General features: G+C 40.5%; 1 protein-coding gene and 1 long non-coding RNA gene across 8 annotated transcripts in view; one reads left to right on the top strand and one right to left on the bottom strand.

Annotated features, from left to right (window-relative positions):
* Positions 1–1,128: 1,128 nt before the first annotated feature.
* On the bottom strand, positions 1,129–2,196 carry LOC123461450. The gene is made up of 2 exons (XR_006637698.1): positions 2,058–2,196; positions 1,129–1,277 (listed from the first exon to the last, which is right to left on the bottom strand). It is a non-coding gene; the product is annotated as an uncharacterized LOC123461450 (long non-coding RNA).
* A 538-nt stretch (positions 2,197–2,734) lies between these two features.
* Positions 2,735–22,388, top strand: part of Slc4a7 (solute carrier family 4 member 7) — a 96,577-nt gene continuing 76,923 nt past the window's right edge. For all 7 annotated transcript variants that reach the window (XM_045153336.1, XM_045153334.1, XM_045153338.1 and 4 more), the window contains exon 1: positions 2,735–2,829. In XM_045153336.1, the coding sequence (XP_045009271.1) occupies positions 2,782–2,829 (48 nt within the window). In that variant the 5' untranslated portion in view covers positions 2,735–2,781. The remainder of the gene's footprint in view (positions 2,830–22,388) is intronic.

The following is a 22,388-nucleotide window of genomic DNA, read 5'->3' as shown; positions in this document are numbered from 1 at the left end:
ACATTTACTATGGTGTCCTTTTAGCAGCTGGGATGAAGTGAAAAGAGGAAAAAGTGAATGAAAGCAGAAAAGCCATTAACAAATTGTAGATTGGATAAGCCAAGAATTCATTTCTTTTCTTTTTGCAAGATCCATGAAGAGAAGGCTAGCTGCTACCCCTCTCTGTCCATGACTGCAAGAATACCATACTAGGATCCTCACTGGTAAAGAAAACTGAGTAGCATACTACTGTGATTCTGTCATTTTTCACTTCCCAGGTAACTGTACCACAGCTAACCCGGCCCAAGTGGCCAAGGGTCAAGTAGACCTGATCCATGGACATTCAGTCTCCTCACCTATCCCACCCCATGTTCCTTAGTTCTTCTGAGTCACCCATTAACAAGGTCCCTTCATTGAAGTGATCTACACCCCCACCAAAGAAATCTTACAAGTATCATCCTTCTCTTCCAGGCAGTTCGAAGCTTCTTTCCTTTTGCTTTGGATCTCACTGTTCTCTCACCTGGTATTAAATAATACTTGTGGCCCCACTGAGCAATTTGCCTCAAAATTCTCTTTCTACCTGCCAGATTGGGCTACAGAGTGATAATATGACAAAAAAAAAATGAAGAGAAATTACCATTATTTAATAAAATCTTCTACTCTGTATGTATGTGTGTGTGTGTGTATACAGATGGTAAGCCAAATAAGTCATAACATATGTTACAATGTTACAAGGGCTGTGGCAAAAATGGAGCAGAAAAATGGGAACAGTGGGTTTCTGTATGCACTAATCAAGCTTTATAGGATGAGAGTATGCTGAAAGAAAGTACAGAATAAATTTTTCAATATAAATTCATAGACTGGGGATGTAGCTTAGTGATAAAGTGCTTAATTAGCATGGGTGAGGCTCTGAGTTAAATTCCCAGCACAGCATATACATATATGTGTGTGTGTGTGTGTGCGTGTGTGTGTATGTGTTCATAAATATAGTATGTATATATATTCTTTTTATTTATTGATCTTTATTTTTAAAATTTATTTAGTGAGGCATTAATATGGTGGGATATGAAGAGCCATTCTACTTACTAGAACTAAAAGCCAGTTATTTCTGAAAAATGCCTTAGTCCATTTAGAATGATTACAACATAATACCACAGGCTGAATCATTTAATTATTTCTTATGTTCAATAAAGAACATTAAAGACAACATTTCTCACAGTGCTGGAGGCTGTGGATCTTATGGTGGAAGGGTTGCCTTGGGTCATTTGGTGAGAGCTTTCTTCCTTCATTATCCAAGTCTGAAAGCAGAAGGGTGAAAGAACATTTAGAAGAGAACAAGAGATTACATTCACAGCCCCAGGTCTTTCATTGTGGGCATTAATCCACTCCTGAGGGTAGAGGTCTTATGTTCTGAACTCTTCTTGCTAGGCTCCACCTCCCAACACAGTTACTCTGAGGATTGAGTTTCTAACATAGCTTTTAGAAGACACATTGAAATCATAGCTAACATAGTTTGCAGTTTTCCGAAGATTTCAGGTGAAACATGTTTGCAAAATGCCAGTTTCTAATTGCAGGCTTCTTTACATGGTAGCTATTGTTAATGGAAACACATATGTTCTTGGGCAAGTTAGTTACAATATTGTTAGTCTACAAGTACCTTCAAGGGAATTTTAGAACAAAATGGAGTCTTGGATCCAAAACAAGAACAGTTACCCACTATAGTTACCCATGTATTATTTACAGAAGGTTTTATTAATATCCTGTTAAAGATGAGTAGATGAACTTCTTACTCTGTGATGATATGTATTTTGTTCTGTAGCCAGATTCAACCATTCTCAACTAAACCATTTGTGTGTTGTTTACAAACATCTGGAGAACCCTGCTAACAATCGTGGATCAATAAGGAGCACTGCACATAGCTGGGCATGGTGGCTCACAGTCAGCTGAGGTAGGCGGATTACAATGAATTCAAGGCCAGCCTGGACTACAGTGAGTTCCAGGGCAGTTTGGTGTAGAGTGAGGTCCAGCCAGGGAAAAAACAAAACAAAGAAAAAAAAACTATGCCACCTGCTAAGTACCTTCACAGAAAGGCAGAAATTCACTTAATTCTTCAATGAGCACGTGTAGCAGGGATCTTTAAAAGATGCCCTCAGGGCATTGGAATCAAGGGTGGGAGAGCTTGGAGGACTGGATCCCGTTTTACAGGCCCCAGTTTGGAGTCAGGCCTAGGAAAGAAAAAGGAAGACCTGCCAGTTAAGTGAAAGGATGCCACCAACCTGCTTCCCTCCACGTGGAGGGGAGGAACCCGCACAGGTTGCGACCCACCTCCCCCGCCCCACTCCACTTGAAAACGTCATAGGAACTTAGACCCGGATAAGAGTTCGACTCTCAGCTTGGGTCAATGAAGCTTTTACAAAGAGGGGCGGGGCCTCCAGGAAGCTGCTGCCGCTGATTGGCTGAGAGGAACGCCCGTCCGCCCGCCCCCACCCCGTCCCCCGGAGGCCTAGCCAGAGGCGGCGGGCGTGCGAAGCCGGCCGGAGGTGGCGAGCCGGCAGGGGGCGTGCTCCGGAGGGCGTGTCGGGGTGCGCCCGCCCCGGCCCCGCCCCCGCCGCCCGCCCGCCCGCGCGGCTCCCCTCCCGCGCGCCGCGTCCTCGGGCTCCGTCAGTCGGCGGTCCCCGGGCACGCCGCGGCCTCGCCGGCGGTGAGAGCGCCCGCGCCCCGCGCTGCGCCACGCTCGCTCCCCGCGTGCCCGGCTCGGCAGCTGCCGCCGCGGCCCCCCGCTCCTCACCCCCGAGGCCGGCCATGGAGGCGGACGGGGCCGGCGAGCAGATGAGACCGCTACTCACGCGGGTAAGGAGCGGGGAGGCCGAGGCCGAGGCCGGCGCCCGGGAGCCGCGCACAAAGGCGCTGCGCTGGCGGCGGCGGGGGCCCGGCCCTTTGTGTGGCCGCGGAGCGGGGGGCGGCGCCTCGGCCCCGCGCGCCCCGGCCTTCCTTCCCGGCCCCTCGTGCCTCGGCGCCCGCGGGGCCGGGCCGGCCTCTCGTCGGCTCCCCCCCGCCCCGGGGCGCCGGCGCCCGCGTCTGCGGCCGCGTGGGGCGAGCGCGGGCCCGGCCCTCTGCGGATGGGTGCCGTCCTGGGGCAGGCCCGCGCCCCGCCGCGCGTCCCCGGCCCGCGCTCGCCCCACGCGCCGCGGGCGGCTTGGCCGCAGGCTTTGCGGGCTGGGCGGTCGCGAGGACCCGCCGAGGCGAGGTGTTTGGGAAGGGGACCCCCCACCCCACCCCACCCCGTGCTCTGTTCCGGCGAAGCCGGTCTTCTGCGTTGGTTAGGGTGTCTGCCCCACAGTGGCTGGCGGTTCGAGTCCCCGCTCCCCTGGTTCATGACTCAAAGGATGGACTGATCCTAATTTTCCTACTTGCAGTTTTCACTTTGACCAGCAAAGGAGGGAAGGGAAAAAACTTCCCAGCCTTGAGTGACTGCCAGGAAAATAGCTTTTCACGTGTTTTCCTTAAGGTCTCCCTTCCCATTTAATTTGAAGATTGTCAGGCCTTGGAAAGCAGTCATTCATTGCTTCAAAATGTCCTCTTGTAAGTTCCCTAAGTCACACAGTGAAGTGGTTCAGCAGTTACAGTGGTGGGTAAAGGCTACTGAACTCCCACGGAGGCTTCGGTAGGGTGGTCTGTGACCTTTTAATGAACTGCTATGTAGCAGTTCCTCTGAGAGAGCCTGTCACTCTCTTGCCGGTTCTTCATCTTACTTTCAGTTGAGCAGTAAAGGGCATCCGAGTTTTCATAAAGCGGGCAGAAACTGATGTATCCTCAAACGCTCAACTTAGCAGAAGTTAGGCTATTGCTCTCCAACCCTTCATTCACTGAAAAACTGTTTTGTAGTGTCCAGAGAAACAGAGCCAACTTTTTTTTCTTAATAGAAACTGCATTCAAGAGGTTGGGGACAAATGGTAGAGTTCTCCATACTGCTGTTAGTGGAATTGGCAGGAGGGCACTTGAAAGATTGTAGCCCTCCCCCTCTTTCAACTCTTTGGGAAGATAAGACTTGATAATATTAGTAATTAAAATTCAGAGTTCTCCAAAAGAAGAGAAAGGAAGCAATAAAATAGGTTTGAAGTAGTAGAGAGCACTCTGATTTGAAAACTGGGAAGAGAGGAAAGTTATCATTGGCACAGTTAAAATCTTTTCTTGCCCACTTTATCTGGTAAGTGAAAGTTATAAAAATGACAGACCAAATATTTGTCAGTTACAACTCTTTTTTCAGGAAAAAAAAAAAAAGTAAGACAGGTCTCACATTATAGATCAATTTGGACTCAAACTTATTACAAGTCTTCCTACCTCTACTCTCCCCAGTGCTGGAAATACAGGTATGAGCCATTATGCTCACCTGTCATAATTTTTAGCTCAAAACAGACTGCTTGACATTGCCAAAAAGTAGAATGAAATTGATAGTCATATTCATATGCCACCTTAAGTTTGTAATTATGCCAAAAGATTGAATAGGTTGGTGACAGTTTCTCTTACTCTAAAACTGTAGCCCATCTGTTTCCCAATTTAGTCTGGGGTTTCTTCTGCTCCTACAGTTCTGTAATATTAATGATAGCATTGGGAAGAAATGTTCTTTATCTTACAAACATTTCCATGTTTTTCCAGTTCTAGGTATTGAACTGGGGCTTCCCATATGCTAGGAAGATACTCTGCCTGCTTCTGTCTTCCAAATAGCAGGGATTTCAGGCATGTGCTACAATTCCTGGCTGGCTGCAGCTTTCCTTTGATAAAAATCTCATCATTGTGAATCTTCTTTAGGATTGATCAAAATTGATCCTATTTTCCAGGGCCAGTTAAATTGTTTGTTGTTAGTTTTATTTTCTGGTATAGGTTATAATAAATAGTACTGTTTAGAAGGCTCCCTGGTTTTATGATCTTCTTTCTTCTGAAAAGTGATTTAACAGTTTTGAGATTGTCCCTTGAAATATTTGTTACATAATTTCTTCCACTTTAGGCTTTTTTTTTTTTTTTTTTTTTTTTGAGATAGCCAGGCTGGCTTTGAACTCATTGTGTAGCCCAGGCTGACCTCAAAGTTGCAGCAATACTCCTGCCTTAGCCTTTTAAGTTCTAGGATTTGGGGGAATACTACCTTGCCCATCTTCATCTTATGGATGCCAGGCAATGGAAAAATAGACAAAGCAGACGGAATCAGTCTACACTGAGTTTATTTTGGTATGTTCAGTGAACACAGTGTTAGCCTTTACATTTCATTTATGAATGCCACTTAAAGCATTTTCCTGAGTCTGACATTTTTTGAAAAAGTAATTATTAGAACAACTGGAACTCAACAACCCAGTTTTTACGTCTGTAAGTAAACATTCTCTTTGGGAAATTGGATATATATTGATTATGGGGTTACATGACATGCAGCCATATTACCAGGACTTCTCTTACCTTTTGGCTGTTTTTTTTTGGGGGGGGGCCTCTCTTTGGGCCATAGTTCATGGAGGTGTAATCAAGGGAGAGACTGCACATTTCTCATTTGTTGAATGAAACTGTAGAACAATTGACTCGTTTTGGTGGAATGGCCATTGAGACCAGACTGACTGCTTTAAGAAGAGTGGCCAACACGGGTTTTTGTTTTAGAGAGCTTAAGGTATGAAAATTAGAGTATGTTGTTAGACTACCTGTTAGTTGGGTAGGTTAAAAATGAAAGCCAAAGTAACCTGGTGTTGGAGGAACCTGCTGTGTTATTTTAGTGGCATGTGGTATGCTTACCAGCATATAATAAAACTTTCATAGTTACTTATCAGCATCCTGAAATGGGTTGCTTTTCTTCCTCTTTTCCTCGCTCTACAGCATCTTACCATAAGTAAGATCTTATATTGGTAGGATTAGCAGCTATGGAATGGGCCATTTATATAAAACAACATAGATTTTTCATAGCATTAAATTTATAGATTGTGTTATAGATCCCCATAGTAGTTTTTTTTTTCATTTTATTTATTTATTTTAAAGTGACAGAGAGAGAGAGAGAGAATGGTGGTGCCAGGGCCTCCAGCCACTACAAATGAACTCCAGATGTGTGCACCCCCTTGTGCATCTGGCTAACGTGGGTCCTGGGGAATAGAGCCTCTAACCGGGGTCCTTCACAGGCAAGCGCTTAACCACTAAGCCATCTCTCCAGCCCCCATAGTAGTTTTAAAAAAATATTTATTTATTTGAGAGAGAAAATGAGCACACTAGAGCCTCCTGCCACTTAAGACGAACTCCAGACACATACACCACTTTGTGCATCTGGCTTTACTTGGGTACAGACTGGAGAAATGAACCTGAATGTTGGGATATGCAAGCAAGTGCCTTTAACTGCTGAGCAATTTCTCCAGCCTCCTAGTAAGTATTTTGATGTATATTATACTTTCATCTTGCTGACTATAGTGTCTTCCTAATAGTTTTTATGCAGGGTATTTCTATAGCTTAGGCTGGGCTCTAACCATCATTCTAGCTCAGTCTTTTGAGCCACTCGGTTGAAAGACATGTGCAACCCAGCTCTGCTTTGCAGTTACTGTTTTGTGTGGAAGACTGTCATTGTGGTGTCAGTAAGAAAGTCATTCCAACATTTTTTACTAACAATGAAATTTGTTCTTGTTTTGCTTAGCAGAGAACTTTGCATATTTTGTTGAGATCTTACAGTTTGGAGAAGTTTAGGGTTGTTTGTATTTATAAAGATGCTAAACCACCCCAGGACTCATATTTGACATTTTCTGTATAAGGATGTAGCAGTGCATGCATCTTATTGGAGCTGATATGCTACTACAGACAGGTTCTACTTTGACTGCTGTAAACAGATTTTCAAATTTCCTGCAAACATTATGTTTTAAGAATATTATACTGTTGGCTGAAGGCCCTGGTGTGCCCATACTCTCATTCTCTCTCACATAAATAAATAAAATATTTAAAAATATTATACTTTAGAAAATATTGTACTTAAGGCTTTGGATTTTAAGTACTGTTTTTTCAGTAGTATAGAAGTAAAGGATAAAGCAAGTCTTTCATAATGAAACAAAAGATGCATTAATGTTTTAAATATCCTATCTTCTTTTTTGCAGAGAATGTTATGTGGACTAGTGCCATTTGGTTTTTGTTCTGTTCATGTCCCAGTGCGGAAATGATCTTCTGCATGTGGAGAACAGGATCATATTGCTTATTTTCTGTCAGATTGCCGTGTTTGAAAAGCTGTTGAGTCGTATATGATTTCTGATTACGCACTTAAGAAACAGATTTACCTTTGAAAAACAGATTCACACTTGGAATTATGTCTTGTTTTATTAGGAGAGCATATGGATTGGTTTCTAAAGAGAGCATGAGTAAAGGGGAAAGACAATAAAATCTTTTTTTCTTCTCACAACTTGCCATACATATGTAATTAGTCTTTTGTGTGGTTTTGTTATGTGTATATTCATTCATATATATATATATATATATATATATATATATATATATATACACACACACACCTATACACACGCACACACATATATATACATACACATATATACACATCACACACACACACACACAGTTTTTTTCTGCTTAATAGTATTTATTTGAAATTAAAACTTGAGACAAGGTCTTCTGTAGCCTAGGCTGCCCTTGAACTAATGGTATCAACCTCTGAAGTGCTGGTATTACTGGCATGTATGTCACCACACTCAGTTCAATAGTTTTCTTTATCTGGAAAAACAGTGAAAATATACAGAAGTCTTTATTGTAGGAATTATATGTTCAGCAGAAATGCAATTAAATAAATTTATTCAGAATTTCTGTCTTGAGTTCCGTGGTAGTAGTACTACAGATATTTTTATGTGTTTGGTGGAGTGTGATGGCACACATCTTTAATCCTAGCACTTGGCCTGGGACTACAGAGTGAATTTTAGATTAGCCCCTGAGACACTGCTTTGGTGGGGGGAGGACAATACAAAAAAAAAAAAAAAAAAGAAGAAGAAAAAGAAAGAAAGAAAATAAAATTATTTATTTAAAAACATAAAATTTTGATTGGGGGTGAGAGGATATGATGGAGAATGGAGTTTCAAAGGGCAAAGTTGGGGAGAGGGTGGGCATTACCATGGGATACTTTTTATAATCATGGAAGTTTTTAATTAAAAGTAATTGAAGAAAAAAATAAAATTTTGATAAGGAATATTTTAAATTAGAATTTTTTACTCAAGATATTTTGATTTAGAAAACATCTTAAAAATTTTTTGTTGTTGTTCATTTTTATTTATTTATTTGAGAGTGACAGAGAGAGAAAAGAGGGAGAGAGAGAGAATGGGGTACTCCAGGGCTTCCAGCCACTGCAAACGAACTCCAGACACATGTGCCCCCTTGTGCATCTGGCTAATGTGGGACCTGGGGAACTGAGCCTCGAACTGGAGTCCTTAGGCTTCACAGGCAAGCGCTTAACCGCTAAGCCATCTCTCCAGCCCTAGAAAACATCTTTTAAACTTTGAGCACTTTGTAGTGTTTGCTGTGGTGGTTGGAGTTTGATAGAGGGAGGAAGTTGTATCAGGGAAGGCAGACAGGTATCATAACTAGCAGAGTAAATTCTGATAGACATCTTTTTTGTTTTCCCTTTATTTTGTGTGTGGTGTGTGTGTGTGCGTGCATACACATGGCTCATGTGAAGATCAGAGGTCATTACAGAGTTTCATTTTTAAAAATATTTTTTGTATTTTTCAAGGTAAGGTCTCAACTCTGGCCTGGCTGACCTGGAATTACTGGCCTTGAACTCAAAGCATCCTCCTACCTCTGCCACCATGCCAGTTCAGAGTGCCTTTGTCAACCATTCTTGACCTTATGCTTTGAAATGGTTTCTTACTGAACTAGGAGCTCGCCAGTAAACCAGGGATGTTTGTCTCTGCTTCCCCTGTCCTGGGATGACAGATGCATTGTCATTTCACATGGGTTCTGGGGAATCCCTCACCAGCCTTCCCATGGTCACGTCCAGACTGTAATCATGCTTGAGGTTTGTGGATTTGCATTTTTTTATTTTATTTTATTTTTTTATTTTTTGAGAGGCAGTGTTTTCCTGGCTGGCCTGGAACTTACTATGTAGATAGATTGGTCTCAAATTTACAGGGTAGCCCCACCCTATCCCTCAATGCTGACTTTATAGTACAGGCCTTTCCCACACTCAGCTTCTTTTTTGGTTCACGTTTTAAACTCAGATTTTTTCTTTTTACATTGTCACTGGAACCAGAACTGTTTTTTCTTTTTTCTTTTTCTAGTACCTGCCACTGTTAAAAGTAAAATGGATTGTTTCCTGTACATTTTGAAGCTGGGTTCTAGTACATGCCTATAGTTTCAGTTTGGGGAGCCAAGACAGGACTATTTGAGTCCATTTTTTTTTCAAGGCCACCCTAGGTAATCTAGCCAGATCCCATGTCTCAAATAAGTCAATAAATACATGTCGTGGTTTATATTAAAGAATAAAAAAAACCCTTTCTTTTAGTCCCGTGAGAATGTAATTTATGTAAATTTGAGGAAACAGCCACCTGTATGAAAATCAACTGTATACTGGTAACAGTTCCACAGTTACTCTTCTTGTAAGTTTGTCTCCTCTGCTGTGCAACTATAATACCTCTCTTAATTGGTTTTCATTAGCATTGCATGGAGAGAATTCCGGGCTGTGTCCCAGTATTTGGAATATTTATAGTGCCATAGATAATATGATGCTATGTAGATACAGTTGATTGTAAAATAGAAATGACTGTGGTGTGGTGTCTGTGGACTAATCACCAAAAACTGTATGTGTGTGTATACACACACACACACACACACACACACACACACACACACACACAGAATATTTTCTGCTGAATAGTTTATTTATTTTTGAGGTTGTCCTTGAACTCAAGATGATTCTCCTGCTGTAGCTTCCTGATTGATAAGGGCACAAGCATATACCATCACATGGTCCACCTCTTTTTTTTCTGAGACAAGGGTCTCACTGTGTAGTCCTGGCTGACCTCCAACTCCTCAGGTGTCCCAGGCTGGTCTTGAACAAAACCTTAATCCTCCTGTTTTTGCCTCCCTCATCTGGAGTCACTCGCATGCAGTGCCTTGACTAGTTTTTCATGTTGTGAAGGTTCTATATTAGCAGATTTTGTTTATTTTAATACTTGCATGTGAGTGTGTGATATGTGTGTATACACACACAAGCACACTCTCACCAGGGTCTCTTGCCATTATAATTGAAGGCCTGTCCAGGGAATTGAACCTGGGGGCTGTCAGTTTTTGCAAGTAAGTAATCACTTAGCCATCTCCCCAGTTCCTGCAGATTTTTTAAATATATTTTTTAGACAAAGGATCTCTGTAGCTTGGCAAGTCTGGAACTTACAGTGCTCCTGCCTCCGATGGGATCATATATGCAACCACCATGGTCATCTGAACATTGTTTTTTTCTTTTTTTATTTAACCCAAGATAAGGCTTTAGGTAAATAAGTATTGAACACTACAAAAAAATGAAAATCTATATTCATCAACTTTAGGTACAATTTAAATGTGATTGTTGGAAAACAGTGGATATTTTATTTGATACCTGTGTAGCTTTTCCTTTATGAGAAACATGGACTTTCTATGTACATGATTTTAAAAAGGACCAGTGATAAAAAGAGGGATTTTAAGTCTCTCATCAGATGCCAGCTGGTATAGATACAGGTTTAAAATTGTGCCATTTCAGTTAGTCTTTTAAAATTACCATATAATAAAACCCTTTCTGCCTATTTGATTTTAATTTTGTGATTCAAGGGTTTGTGGCCCCTCTTCTTTATTAGAGTCTGCTCTCTAACCTCACAATCCACTCATTCCACAGAGGCCTCTCAGAAATACTGATTTTTTGTTTTACTAATTGCTCCCAGTTGTCCAGAGGGAGTTTCCTTATAAATTTTTGTTAATAGTACCCTTGGTAAATTGCTGTTAGTCCTTTTGCATCTGGGTTACTTGGTCTCTTTTTTTTGGTTAGGAATATGGTGTTCATTAGGACTACAAATGGCCCTTTTTGGCCTTTCGTTTAGTTGGACAATTTTCATTTTGTAATAGGAAATTCAGAAATAATCACAAGCCCACACCTCCTTTTTTTAAGTTAAAATTTGGTGGTTGTAAAACATTGATAACATGTTCATGGTTGGATTTCAGACATACCTGGGTTTCCTGTGTCTAATCTGCTACTAGGTGACCTTGGACAGCCAGCATCTTTTCTGTTTTTCCCTCAAACTCCTGCCTGTTGGCAGCCTTCCAACTGCTAAGATTGTAGGCAGGCTGCATTCAAATCCTTGGTCTTTACCTTACTTAGAAAAATCCAGAATAGAGACCCTACACCAGGAAACTGAGCCAGATGTGATCTCTTGCGGACCTGAAATAGAAGTACATATCAGAGATGAAAAAGAGGTGGTTGTCCCTTGAGGAAAAGGTCTTTGTTTAGTTGTCCTATTTTTTTGTTTGTTTGTTTGTTTGGACCATCATTTCCTGGATCCCAGAGAGAGCTCTATACTTAAAAAAAGAACCTGTTGAATTGTTTAAATAGGTTTCTGACTTCATAGAAGCCACATGAACCCTGCCTTAAAGATATGTCCCCTGGTGCAATAGTGGCTTGATTGTTAATGGGGTTTTACCAGTTATACTCTGATTGTATTTGAGGCCTGGTTCATAGGAGGGGATTAATACCTGGTACTGAAAACCTGGCCACAGCTATGGCTGAGGAAGTCATAGTCCCTAGGAGGGAAACTGCTACTGTTGTTTGGCTAAATCTTATGCCCATGAAATTCCCCTCTAAATATTCATGTTTATGCCTGTAGATTAGTGCTCCTCTCACCTTTGGTTAGAGAAGCTTTTTTCTTTTTTTTTTTTTTTTTTGCAGTTGGTCAAGACTACTAGGGATACTCAAAACTTGTCACAATATTGAGAATAAGTGTCTGTTGAGTGTTCAGAGCTAAATGAGACATCTATATAATCTCCTCCAAGGCATAGGGAACAACAGGGGGGCCAAAGATAGACAGGAGTGCTTTGAAATGATGTCTTCCAGCCATTGCACTTATGACCTCACAGTGACGGTCATTAACCTTCACAAGACCTGTAAAATATTTGGCCCACCAGCATTGTATCATGGATTTGGGATGAGCACATAAGGCCTCAGTCCTCCTCTGCAGAGTTATTGGCAGTTAATATTCAGTCAGCCCTAGTGAAACTCAGTGGGTCACACAAACACACAAGAAAAAGAATAAAAAGACATCAAAATAAAAGAGGGACTAGAGAAAAAGTTAAAAAAAATGAGCCCTGCCTAAAATCCTCAGAATTTCTTTCATTTTTATTTACTGAGAATTGTCAATTATAAAACAGTAATAGTTTAAGTATTTATATTAAAACATTGCCAAATTGCTGTATGGGTTAACCAGCAGATCTTTACCAATTGTAACAAATGTTTTACTTCTTTTTGGAGTTTGAAGATAATTTTGTTTACTTATTTTTATTTTATTTTTAATAACTTCTAATTTTAATTTTAATAATTTCTAATAACATATCTAATTAAATGCTATAGTGCAGCAGTTTTCATGCAGAATAAAATATAGTCTAAAACTTTAAATATTTTTATTAAACTAATTCAGATAAATACATGGTCATATATTTTACTTAGCTTTCTTCAAAACTGGTAACAATCCCAAACATACTCTTACAATTTCCATATGTGTTCTCTAACAAGATGTATTTTTATTTGGGCCTGGTGGCATGGTCTTGTAACTAAAATGAGTGACTATCTCTAAGGAATAATAAGTAGAATTCATTATTTCTTCAATGTCACACTTCCATTTGTTCTCTTAATCACTTAATCATCCAGCAATATTTATAAAGTACCATACAGTGTTCCAAGGCCCAGAGTTGACAAAAGTCTAGTATGTCTGATCTCTAAAATATGTTGTAAGTGGTTGACATGTTGCACAGGAGGGTAAAGCAGACAAGAAGTGAGGTAAACCTTGCAGGTTTGGAGTGCAGGCTGATCTTGAAAGCTGTGCCTCTGCCAGGCAGCTCTGGAGACAGCTGTGGGAGCTGGAAGCCAACTAGAAAGTCATTGCATTTTTTAGGCCATAGAAGATGGAACCATGATAGTCAAAGGAGAAGCAAACCTCTCAAGATGATTGGATTACAGATCCATTGAATTTGGTACTTGAATAAAGGGAGAGAAAAACAAGGAGAGAAAAACAAGGATAGCAGCCATGTTTTAGTATCTGAACAGTCAACTGGAAAGTGTCCTATTCACTAAGGTAATACAGAAAGAAGAGACTGTCTGATAGTTATGTTTAAGGTGAATTCCAGGCCTTGGCATGTCATTGTATTTAGCTTTATCGAGGTAGATCTCCCTTTAGCCCAGGCTGACCTGGAATTCACTGTGTTGTCTTAAGATGGACTGGAACTCTCAGCGGTCCTCATCCCTTTGCCTCCCAAGTGTTGGGATTAAAGTCATGCAACACCATGCCCAGCTTGGCATCCTTATTTTATATATTTATTTATTCATAAGTATTTATAATATATTCTTATATAATATACTATTGTATATTATAATGTATTAAATATTTGTAAATAAAGAAAATGATGCTCAGAGAGGGTGGGTCACTTACCCAGGTTCACACAGCAAGTGAATAGAGGAGCTCACTTGGAGGAACTTGGTGTAGACTGTGGTATAGATGGCAAGCAGCTAGTTTATTTACCTGTTCCTTACAAATAGAGTTGAGATTAAGAGGGGGAAGCCCCAAAAGCCTTGTGCAGTGCCTGGAGAAAAGTGGGGTCATGGGATAACCTCTTGAACTGGTATTGTAGGTCTAAACCAGCTCCTTAATTGTCCTGGTCCTTCTCAGTTGAAAGAGTAAGACATTATAGAAAAGACTCCAGGGCCTAGTGGAGACTCAGAACGCCCACCCAAGTCCCAGGTGTACTTCTAGTCTGACACGGAGCTTCTTGATCTCCCTCCCTTCTGTAAGGGCCACCCAGCCCCATCACGGCTTTGGGCTTGCCAGACAACTCACTGGTGAACTTTTGGGAGCCTTGGTTTCCTCCTGCGTCAAATGAAACTGAACCGCAGAAGTATGATGCAAGCTGTATGGAAGGAGAAGCCATTACATCTGCCTTAAAAGAAAAAAAAAAATGTTTTTTGAAATGGTGTCCTTCATGTAGTCCCAGATAGTCTGATACTTTTTAGGTAGACCAGTCTACCCTTGATCCTCTTGCTTCTGCTTCTTGAGTGCTTGGATTACAGATGTAAACCATTTTTCCTGGCTCAGGACTCAACATATCTGAAGTAGAACTTAATTTTTTTGTGGCCCACATGGCTGCACAGTGAGATTCTGTAAAAAAAAAAAGCCTAAAGAACCACTAAGTTTATTGGAGATTCTTACAGGAGTATGGCTAAAGGGTATCTACAGGAGCACGAGTGATTCAAAGGCGGTTGGGTCATGCAAAGGCCCACCCCAGCAATGTACTAACTCAGGAAAGCTGCATTCCTGGAGCTCCCTGGACAACTTGCAGGCAGTTCAGCTGATAGTCTCCAGCAATTGTTTACTGTTTTGACTCTTGAAGAGTCTTGTGAATCCTGTTACTTTCAGGAGCCTCTGAGACTTGTAAGTTTTGTTTTACTTCCTGAGTCTTAATACTAAGTCTTCATGAACATCTCTCCACCTCCAAGAGATGGAGAGGAAATAGCTATACAACTTATGTTATGAATAGTATGTTTTCACAATGGAAATGTAAAATGAACTATATTATCTTTATCCTTGACATGTAGTGTAAAGATGATTCATTTGTCATATTTATAATGTTGGAAATTGAACCTAGGATCTTCTGAATGCTGCAAGTATTGTATTTCAGACCTTTAAAACTATTATTCTTGCAGTCAAACACCTTTAGCTACTGAGCCATTTTTCCATCCCTATAAAGTATTATGAAGAAAAATAGAGGGATGGAGAGATGGCTTAGCCATTAAAGTGCTTGCCTATGAAACCTAAGGACCTAGGTTTAATTCCCCAGTACCACCCAAGCCAGATACACAAGGTGGCACATGCATCTGGAGTTTGTTCCAGTGGCTGGAGGCCCTGGTATGCCCATTTCCTTCTTCTCTATCTCTTTGTCTGCCTCCCCTTTAAATAATAAAGAAATAAATAAAAGAAGGAAAGGAAATAAAATAAAAATAGAGCCAGGCTTATTGGTGCCCTACTGCTATCCCAGCATTTGGGAGGCTGAGGCAGGATTATGAATTCAAGGCCAATGCACAATGACATCCTATCTCAGAGACAATGCATATATGCAAGTATATATACAAACTTCAAAACACAGCTATAAACAAATTACTTTTTTGTATGTGTGTGGTATGTGTATGCATGTATGTGTGTGAGTTGTGTGTGTGTACATGTGCCAGTGGAAGCCAAAGATTGATATTACAATTTTCTTTTATCACTATATTTGACTGAGGCAGGGTCTGTCACTTGAACTCTAGAGGTTGCCAATTTGGCTAGTCTAGCCAGCCAGTATGCTCCAGGGATCCTATCACTACCACTGGGTTGCTGGAATTAAGGACAGGTTGCCACACATATCACCAACATGTGAAGTATCTTTGAAAAGATGGCTATAAGCATAACACATTGATTATTCAATATTGCCTGTAAGTTACCTATGTGAACACTATAGCTTTATAGCTCTGCTGTCCTGTATTTGACTAACAGATAAGTGAAACATTTAATAATACATTGTCTTTTCTTATTTTTTATTTAGAAAAATTTTAACTTTTTTATTGACAGCTTCCATAATTACAGACAATAAACCATGGTAATTTCTTCCTTTCTCCTACTTACCCCCCTCTCAATTAGTGTCTTTAAAAAATATTTTATTTATTTATTTTTAATTTATTTGAGATGGAGAGAGAGAAGGAGAGTATGGATGTGCTAGGGCCTTCAACCACTGCAAATGAGCTCCAGACACATGTACCCCCCTTGTGGCTTACATGGGCCCTGGGGGATGGAACCTGGGTTCTTCAGCTTTGCAGACAATTGCCTTAATCACTAACTAAACCATATCTCCAGCTCTAGCCTCTCTTTTGATATCATCATGTTTTCCTCCTCTTATGCAGGGTCTTATGCAGGTAGTATCAGCACTACGAGGTCCTGGATATTCCAGGTTTTTTGTGTCTGGAAGATTGCATTGTAAGGAGTCCTACCCTTTCTTTGGTTCTTACATTCTTTCTGCCATCTCTTCTGCGATGGACCCTGGGCCTTGGAAGATGAGATAGAGATGTTTGCAGAACATTCCTCTGTCACTTCTCAGCACTATGATGCTTTTTGAGTCATTCCAGAGGTCACCATCATCTGAAAAGAGAAGCGTCTCTAACCAAAAGTAAGAATACTGTTACTATATGGATATGAACATTAAGTTCTTAAAGGGCAGCTTGGTGAGCATAATATATACATTTAGCCAGACACCAGCAGGCATTATACCCCAGGGCTCCTGACCTTCCCTGTCTTAGGCTTTTGGCTAGGTTCATAGTACAATAATAATACAATGTACATAGTACAATAGGTTCATGTATTCCCTCCTGTGGAGTGGGCCTCCAATTTAATTAGAGAGTATGATTGGTTTCTTGCATAACAGACATGCCACTATTCCATCTACTGGCTCAATTGACCTTGCTGGCCAAATGTACAGCTTGCAGTGTCCATTGTTGTTTATCTCTACTGATGATTTCTCTCTCCCCTAGGGCTGCATACAGCATAGATTTTTCCAGCTTTCAGTCAGCTGGTCTGCACGGAGGTTTTCAGCTCAGCCCCAGCTTGATTTCTCAGTGACCTTGCAGCCCAAGCATGTAGAGTCTTTAGCAATAGGTTCTTACCATCTATTCTTGGTGGGAAGCTAGGAGCCTTGGCAATGGTCTGTAATGTTTTGTGGTCATCAGGGACCTCCTTGGCCAACAACTCACTGTAAGGTGTCCCATCCCGAGCACTAAAATTTTCTAGCAACAATCTATGGCACCATTATCCAAAAAAGTGGGAAAGGTCTCCATATGGCTTATTCATACAATCTTAAATTTTGATTAATTCTCCCCAACCCTTCCTTTACTCATTCTCTTCCCATGACCTCACATCCTGACATATAGTTCAGGCTGGACTGGAACTCACTGTCCTGCCTCAGCCTGCCAAATACTAAAATTACAGGTATGTACCACTATACCCAGGTAGCAGCCTTCATAATATTTAAGTTTTTACAAATAAAAGCAAATATTCAGGGCTTTTGCTTTGTTGTTATTTTTAATTTTTTTCCCCCTTGGTTCTAGGGGTTGAAAGGGTTCTAGGCTTTGCCATGCTAGGTCAGCAATCTACCATTGAAATAAATCCTCAATTCTCCTTTAGGTAAACTTGAAACAGTGTCATGAGTTTGCTATGCTAAAAATGTAGATACACATTGGTGTCTTTCCATGATGCTAATTTTTTTTGAATAATAGTAAATTGACATGCTGTTTCATTGGCTGAAGTTTACCAAGTAATACTGATTTCCTTGATAGCTAGTACCTGGCAAAAACAAGTCCTTTTAGTCCAGGCTTAATATAAACTTTCAGAACACACAGTATATAGGTTATAGAATGTTTACAAAGAGCTAAAGAGGCCTTACTGGATGCAGAGGTGTTAACAACCAAGAGATAACCAAGTGGGAGAGGGGCTGCAGTATAGAGTAGCAGAGAGTTTAGTAAGACCCTAGAGAAGAGGTGAGAGGTGCAGGATTGGTCCAAACGTGTACCATGACTGCAATTCTAGGAGTTACTTTGAATGGGCCATGTTAAGCAATGGGAACCATATTGAGCTGAAGTCTTGGGGACAGCTGAGAGTCTGCCGGTTTGACTCTTTTTTTTTTTTTTTTAAATATTTATTTGCAATTGGAGGGAGGAGTAGAGAGGGAATGGGTGTACCAGGACCTCCTGTCACTGCAATCATATGAACTCCACATGTTTGTGCCAATTTGTGCATCTGTATTTCTGAGGGTACTTCCAGGCTGCCAGGCTCTGCAAGCAACACCATTAACTATTGAGCTATCCCTCCAGCCCTCTTTCTTCAGTCCCTTTTTTTTTTCTTAATTAGTTTTGTATTCAGCAAATACAGTCAGTTTGGTACCATTATTAGGCTCATCTGTGACGTACCCCTCCCCATTGGCCTCTCCTTATTGAGGTATATGGGTCATGCATTGTGGAGTTAGCCCACAGTTATGGGTAAGATAAATATCTCTGCATATCATGACCCAACATGTGGCTCTGACATTCTTTCCACCCCCTCTTTCACAAAATTTCCGTAAGCCATGTTGGGTTCATTTTTGGTCTGCTTCAGTGATGAGGTGTTGGGGGCCTCTGAGGCTCTGGCTCTCTGATTTGGTAGAAGTTGATTTTTCTCTGTGTTGGTCTCCTTCCCCTTTGTGCTGGTATCCGATTCATCGGGAAAACAGCACCCTTGCTTGTTTCACCAATTTTTCTTAGTTTCAGCTGGGGACCTTCTGAGGTATGATGGGGTGGCTCTCTCCTTATGACCTACATCTGTCTGAAAAAGAGAAGCAGATTCTCCAATGGAGAGTAAGTAAGCACCAGACAAATGAGATAACACTTTTTTTAATAGAGAATTTAATAGGTGTAGGCCCTCTTTTTTAGCCCATGATTGATGTTAGCTTGATATTGGAGAGTGGGCTTATGTTTGGATATGGTTCTGACTTGTTTCCCAGCTCCAGCTATGGGTCCCATACCACTGAGGGGATCAGTTAGCCAAATCAAGGGCAGTTGTTTCCCCACCATGGCTGTGTGCCACTATTGCACTTGTGTGGGCATCACTACAGGTTATTTGTTGCTAAGTATGTTAGACCATGAGTTGCTTGGAAGATATTGGTCATTTTCCCCCAGTCACCCATGTAGAACCTTCTGGCACTAGATGCTCTGACTGTCTGGGGACTGACTCTTTTCTAGCTTCCAGCCATGCCATTCCATTTTACGTGTCAGCTGCATATGGTGTCTTCAGCAGTAGGGTCTTACCACTAAGCTTTGGTGGGTCATCAAGTACTCTGACAGAAATCTGTCTGTCTTTTAGGAAACCTTGTAGGACTCTCTGATCAAAAGCTCATGGTGGATGATAGCCCCATGCTGATACTGGGAGTTACAGGTCAGTGTCCACTAAGAAAATAAGGAAAAAGAAAACATTTTCCATGATTATAAAAAATATCCCATGGTAATAACCTCCCTCCCCCATACTTTCCCCTTTGAAGTTCCATTCTCCATCATATCCCCTCCCCATCTCAATCATTCTACTTACATATATACAATACCAACCTATTAAGTACCCTCCTCCCTTCCTTTCTCTTCCCTTTATATCTCCTTTTTAACTTACTGGCCTCTGCTACTGAGTTTTTTCCTTCTCACGCAGAAGCCCAATCATCTGTAACTAGGATCCACATATGAGGGAGAACATGTGGCGCTTGGCTTTCTGGGCCTGGGTTACCTCACTTGGTATAATCCTTTCCAGATCCATCCATTTTTCTACAAATTTCATAACTTCAGTTTTCTTTACCACTGAGACATCTTAATCACACTCTAAGGCTGAAGGTCCATTGCGGAAGAGGTAGTGGAAGAATGTCAGAGCCAAAGGAGGGACAAGACAGCTTACAATGCAATCTTCCAAACACAATTTGGCCTTGATATCCATAAACTCATCGTGCCTAGTACTACCTACATAAGATTCTCATAATAGGAGGAAAAGATGATAACATCAAAATAAAAGACTAGTTAATTGATGGAGAGTAGAACGTGAGGGAGGGATAGGAATTATGTTTTTTATTGTCCATAAGTATGAAAGTTGACAATAAAAAAGTTTAAAAAGTTTTGAGATTACTTTTTCTATTTCTGTGAAAAATGATGCTGGGAATTTTGTTGGTATTGTGTCCAGTCTATATTGCTTTTGGTAAGATTGCTATTTTCATAATATTAATTCTACTTGTCCAGGAACATGGAACATCTTTTCATCTTCTCATGACTTCCTCAGTTTTTTTCTGGAGTATTTTTGTTTGTTTGTTTGCTTGTTTGTTTTGAGGTAAGGCCTCACTTTAGCCCAGGTTGACCTGGAATTCATTATGTAGTCTCAGGGTGGCCTCAAACTCACACTGATCTTCCTACCTCTGCTTCCCAAGGGCTGGGATTAAAGGCTTGCACCAATATGCCTGCCCCTCTTGAATGTTTTTATGATTTTAGTATATGGGTTACCTCCTTGGTTAGTGTTACTCTAAGGTATTTGATTTTTTTTTTTTTTTGGCTATTTCTTTCTATAGTTATCTTTTGTATAGGAAGGGTACTAATTTTTATGTGTCAATTTTGTATCTTGCCACTTCATTGGAAGAATTTATTACCTTTAGAAGTTTTATGGTAGAGTCTTTCAGGTCACTTATGTATAAGATCCTGTCCCTGTAAATAGGGCTAGGTTGACTAATTCCTTTCCAGTTTGTACCCCTTTCACACCTTACTGCTTGGCTATGGTTTCCAGTAATGCATTGAAGAGCAGTGATGAGAGTGGGCCCCTGTCTTGTATGAGAACTTCTTGAGTCTTTCCCCATTGAGTATGATTTGGGCTTTAGGTGCTTTGTATGTAACCTTTATTATGTTGAGCTATAAACCCTCTGTGCCTATTCTCTCCAGCATTTTAATTATGAAGTCATGTTGTATTTTGTCAAAGGCCTTCTCTGAATCTATTGACATGATTATGTAGTTCTTGTGTTTAAGATTATGTGGTGCATTATGCTAATTGACTTTTGTATGTTGAAGCATACCTGCATCCCTAGGATGAAGCCTGCTTAATTAAGGTATATAATGCTTTTCATGTGTTACTGAATTCAGTTTGTGAGGATTTTGTTTAGGCTTTTTACAGTCAAGTACATCAGGGATATAAATCTATAGCTCTTTTTTTTTTTTTTCTTGTATCTCTGATTTTGGAATTAGGGTAATGCTAGTATTACCTGTTCTGATTATCTGAAATAGCTTGAGAAAAAGTGGTCTTAGTTCTTTGAAGGTTTGATAGAATTCAGCTGAGAATCTATCAGGTCCTGGACTTCACCTTTTGGGAGGTTTTCGATTTCCTTTTCAATGTTGATGGATATAATAGATTTGTTCAGGAGATTTAATTGCTCTGGACTTCGTCTTGGTAGGTGGTATGTGTCTAGGAATTCATCTTTTCCTCTAGGTTATTTTGTGGAGTAGAGGTTTTAAAAATAATGTCCTGATGGTTTCTCCAATTTCACTGATGTCTGTTGTGAATTCCACCTTTTCATTTCTAATTTTGTTAATTTGAGACTTCTATTTTTTGTTTGATCACGTTGGCAAGGGTTTTATCAATCTTTTTTTTTTAAGAACTAGCTCTTTGTTTTGTCAATTTTCTTAATCATTTTCTTAGTTTCCAATTCATTGATTTGTACTCTGATCCTTAATTAGTTCTGGCTAGAACTTTTAGGGTTGGATTATTTTTTGCTTTTCCAATGCCTTTAGGTGTATGATTAGGTATTAATTTGAGATCTCTTTGTCTTTGTTATGAAGGCCTTTAGTGGTAAAATTTTTTTCCTTAGTACTGCCTTTATTGTGTCCCATAGTTTTAGTATGTTGTGTTTTCATTATCATTCAGTTTTGTTGTTGAATATGTTCTCTGTGCCTCTGGCTTGGCTTTCTTGTCCTTTTGGTATACCCATGATCCTGATGTTTGGTCATTTTAGGGTATCCCACAGTTTTCTCATATTCTGCTTGCCTGATTGTTTGGACTAATCAAAATTTTTGGACTCCTGGTCAATTTGTTTTTGTCTTCTAGATCAGAGGTTCTGTCCTCCACATATTGAGGACTTATAGAGAGGCTTTTAAAAGCTCTATTTGATTCTTTTTGTTTTTTGTTTTCTGTTGTATTTTCCTGCATTGTGTCCATCTCTTTTTTGAGGTCCAATTTCAGATCAAGGCTTAATTTTCTTGCTGCTTCCTGGGATTCATTCTTGCATTTGGAGGCTGGAGTTAAGGTGCTTGCCTGTGAAGCCTAAGAACCCTGGTTCATTTCCCCTGTATCCACATAAGCCAGATTCATGAGGTGGCTTATGCATCTGGAGTTTGTTTGCAGTGGCTGGAGGCCCTGCCTATTCTTTCTATCTGCCTCTTTCTGTAGCTCCAGTGAATAAATAAAATACTTTATAAAACAAGAAAAAAATATTGCATTTGATCATGTCTTCATTAAGCTTTATTAAGCTGGTTGTGGACGTCTTCTATTTGTTGACTCACCTTCAATTAATTTATCTTGTTTTTGAGGTCTCTTGGGTTTTCCTTAATTAAGTTAAGCCTG

This window comes from Jaculus jaculus, chromosome 6 (assembly GCF_020740685.1).
Source record: "Jaculus jaculus isolate mJacJac1 chromosome 6, mJacJac1.mat.Y.cur, whole genome shotgun sequence".
In the NCBI taxonomy this organism is placed as follows: domain Eukaryota; kingdom Metazoa; phylum Chordata; class Mammalia; order Rodentia; family Dipodidae; genus Jaculus; species Jaculus jaculus.
Note: the sequence above shows the minus strand (reverse complement) of the source record. Positions and strands in the feature narration are given on the sequence as shown.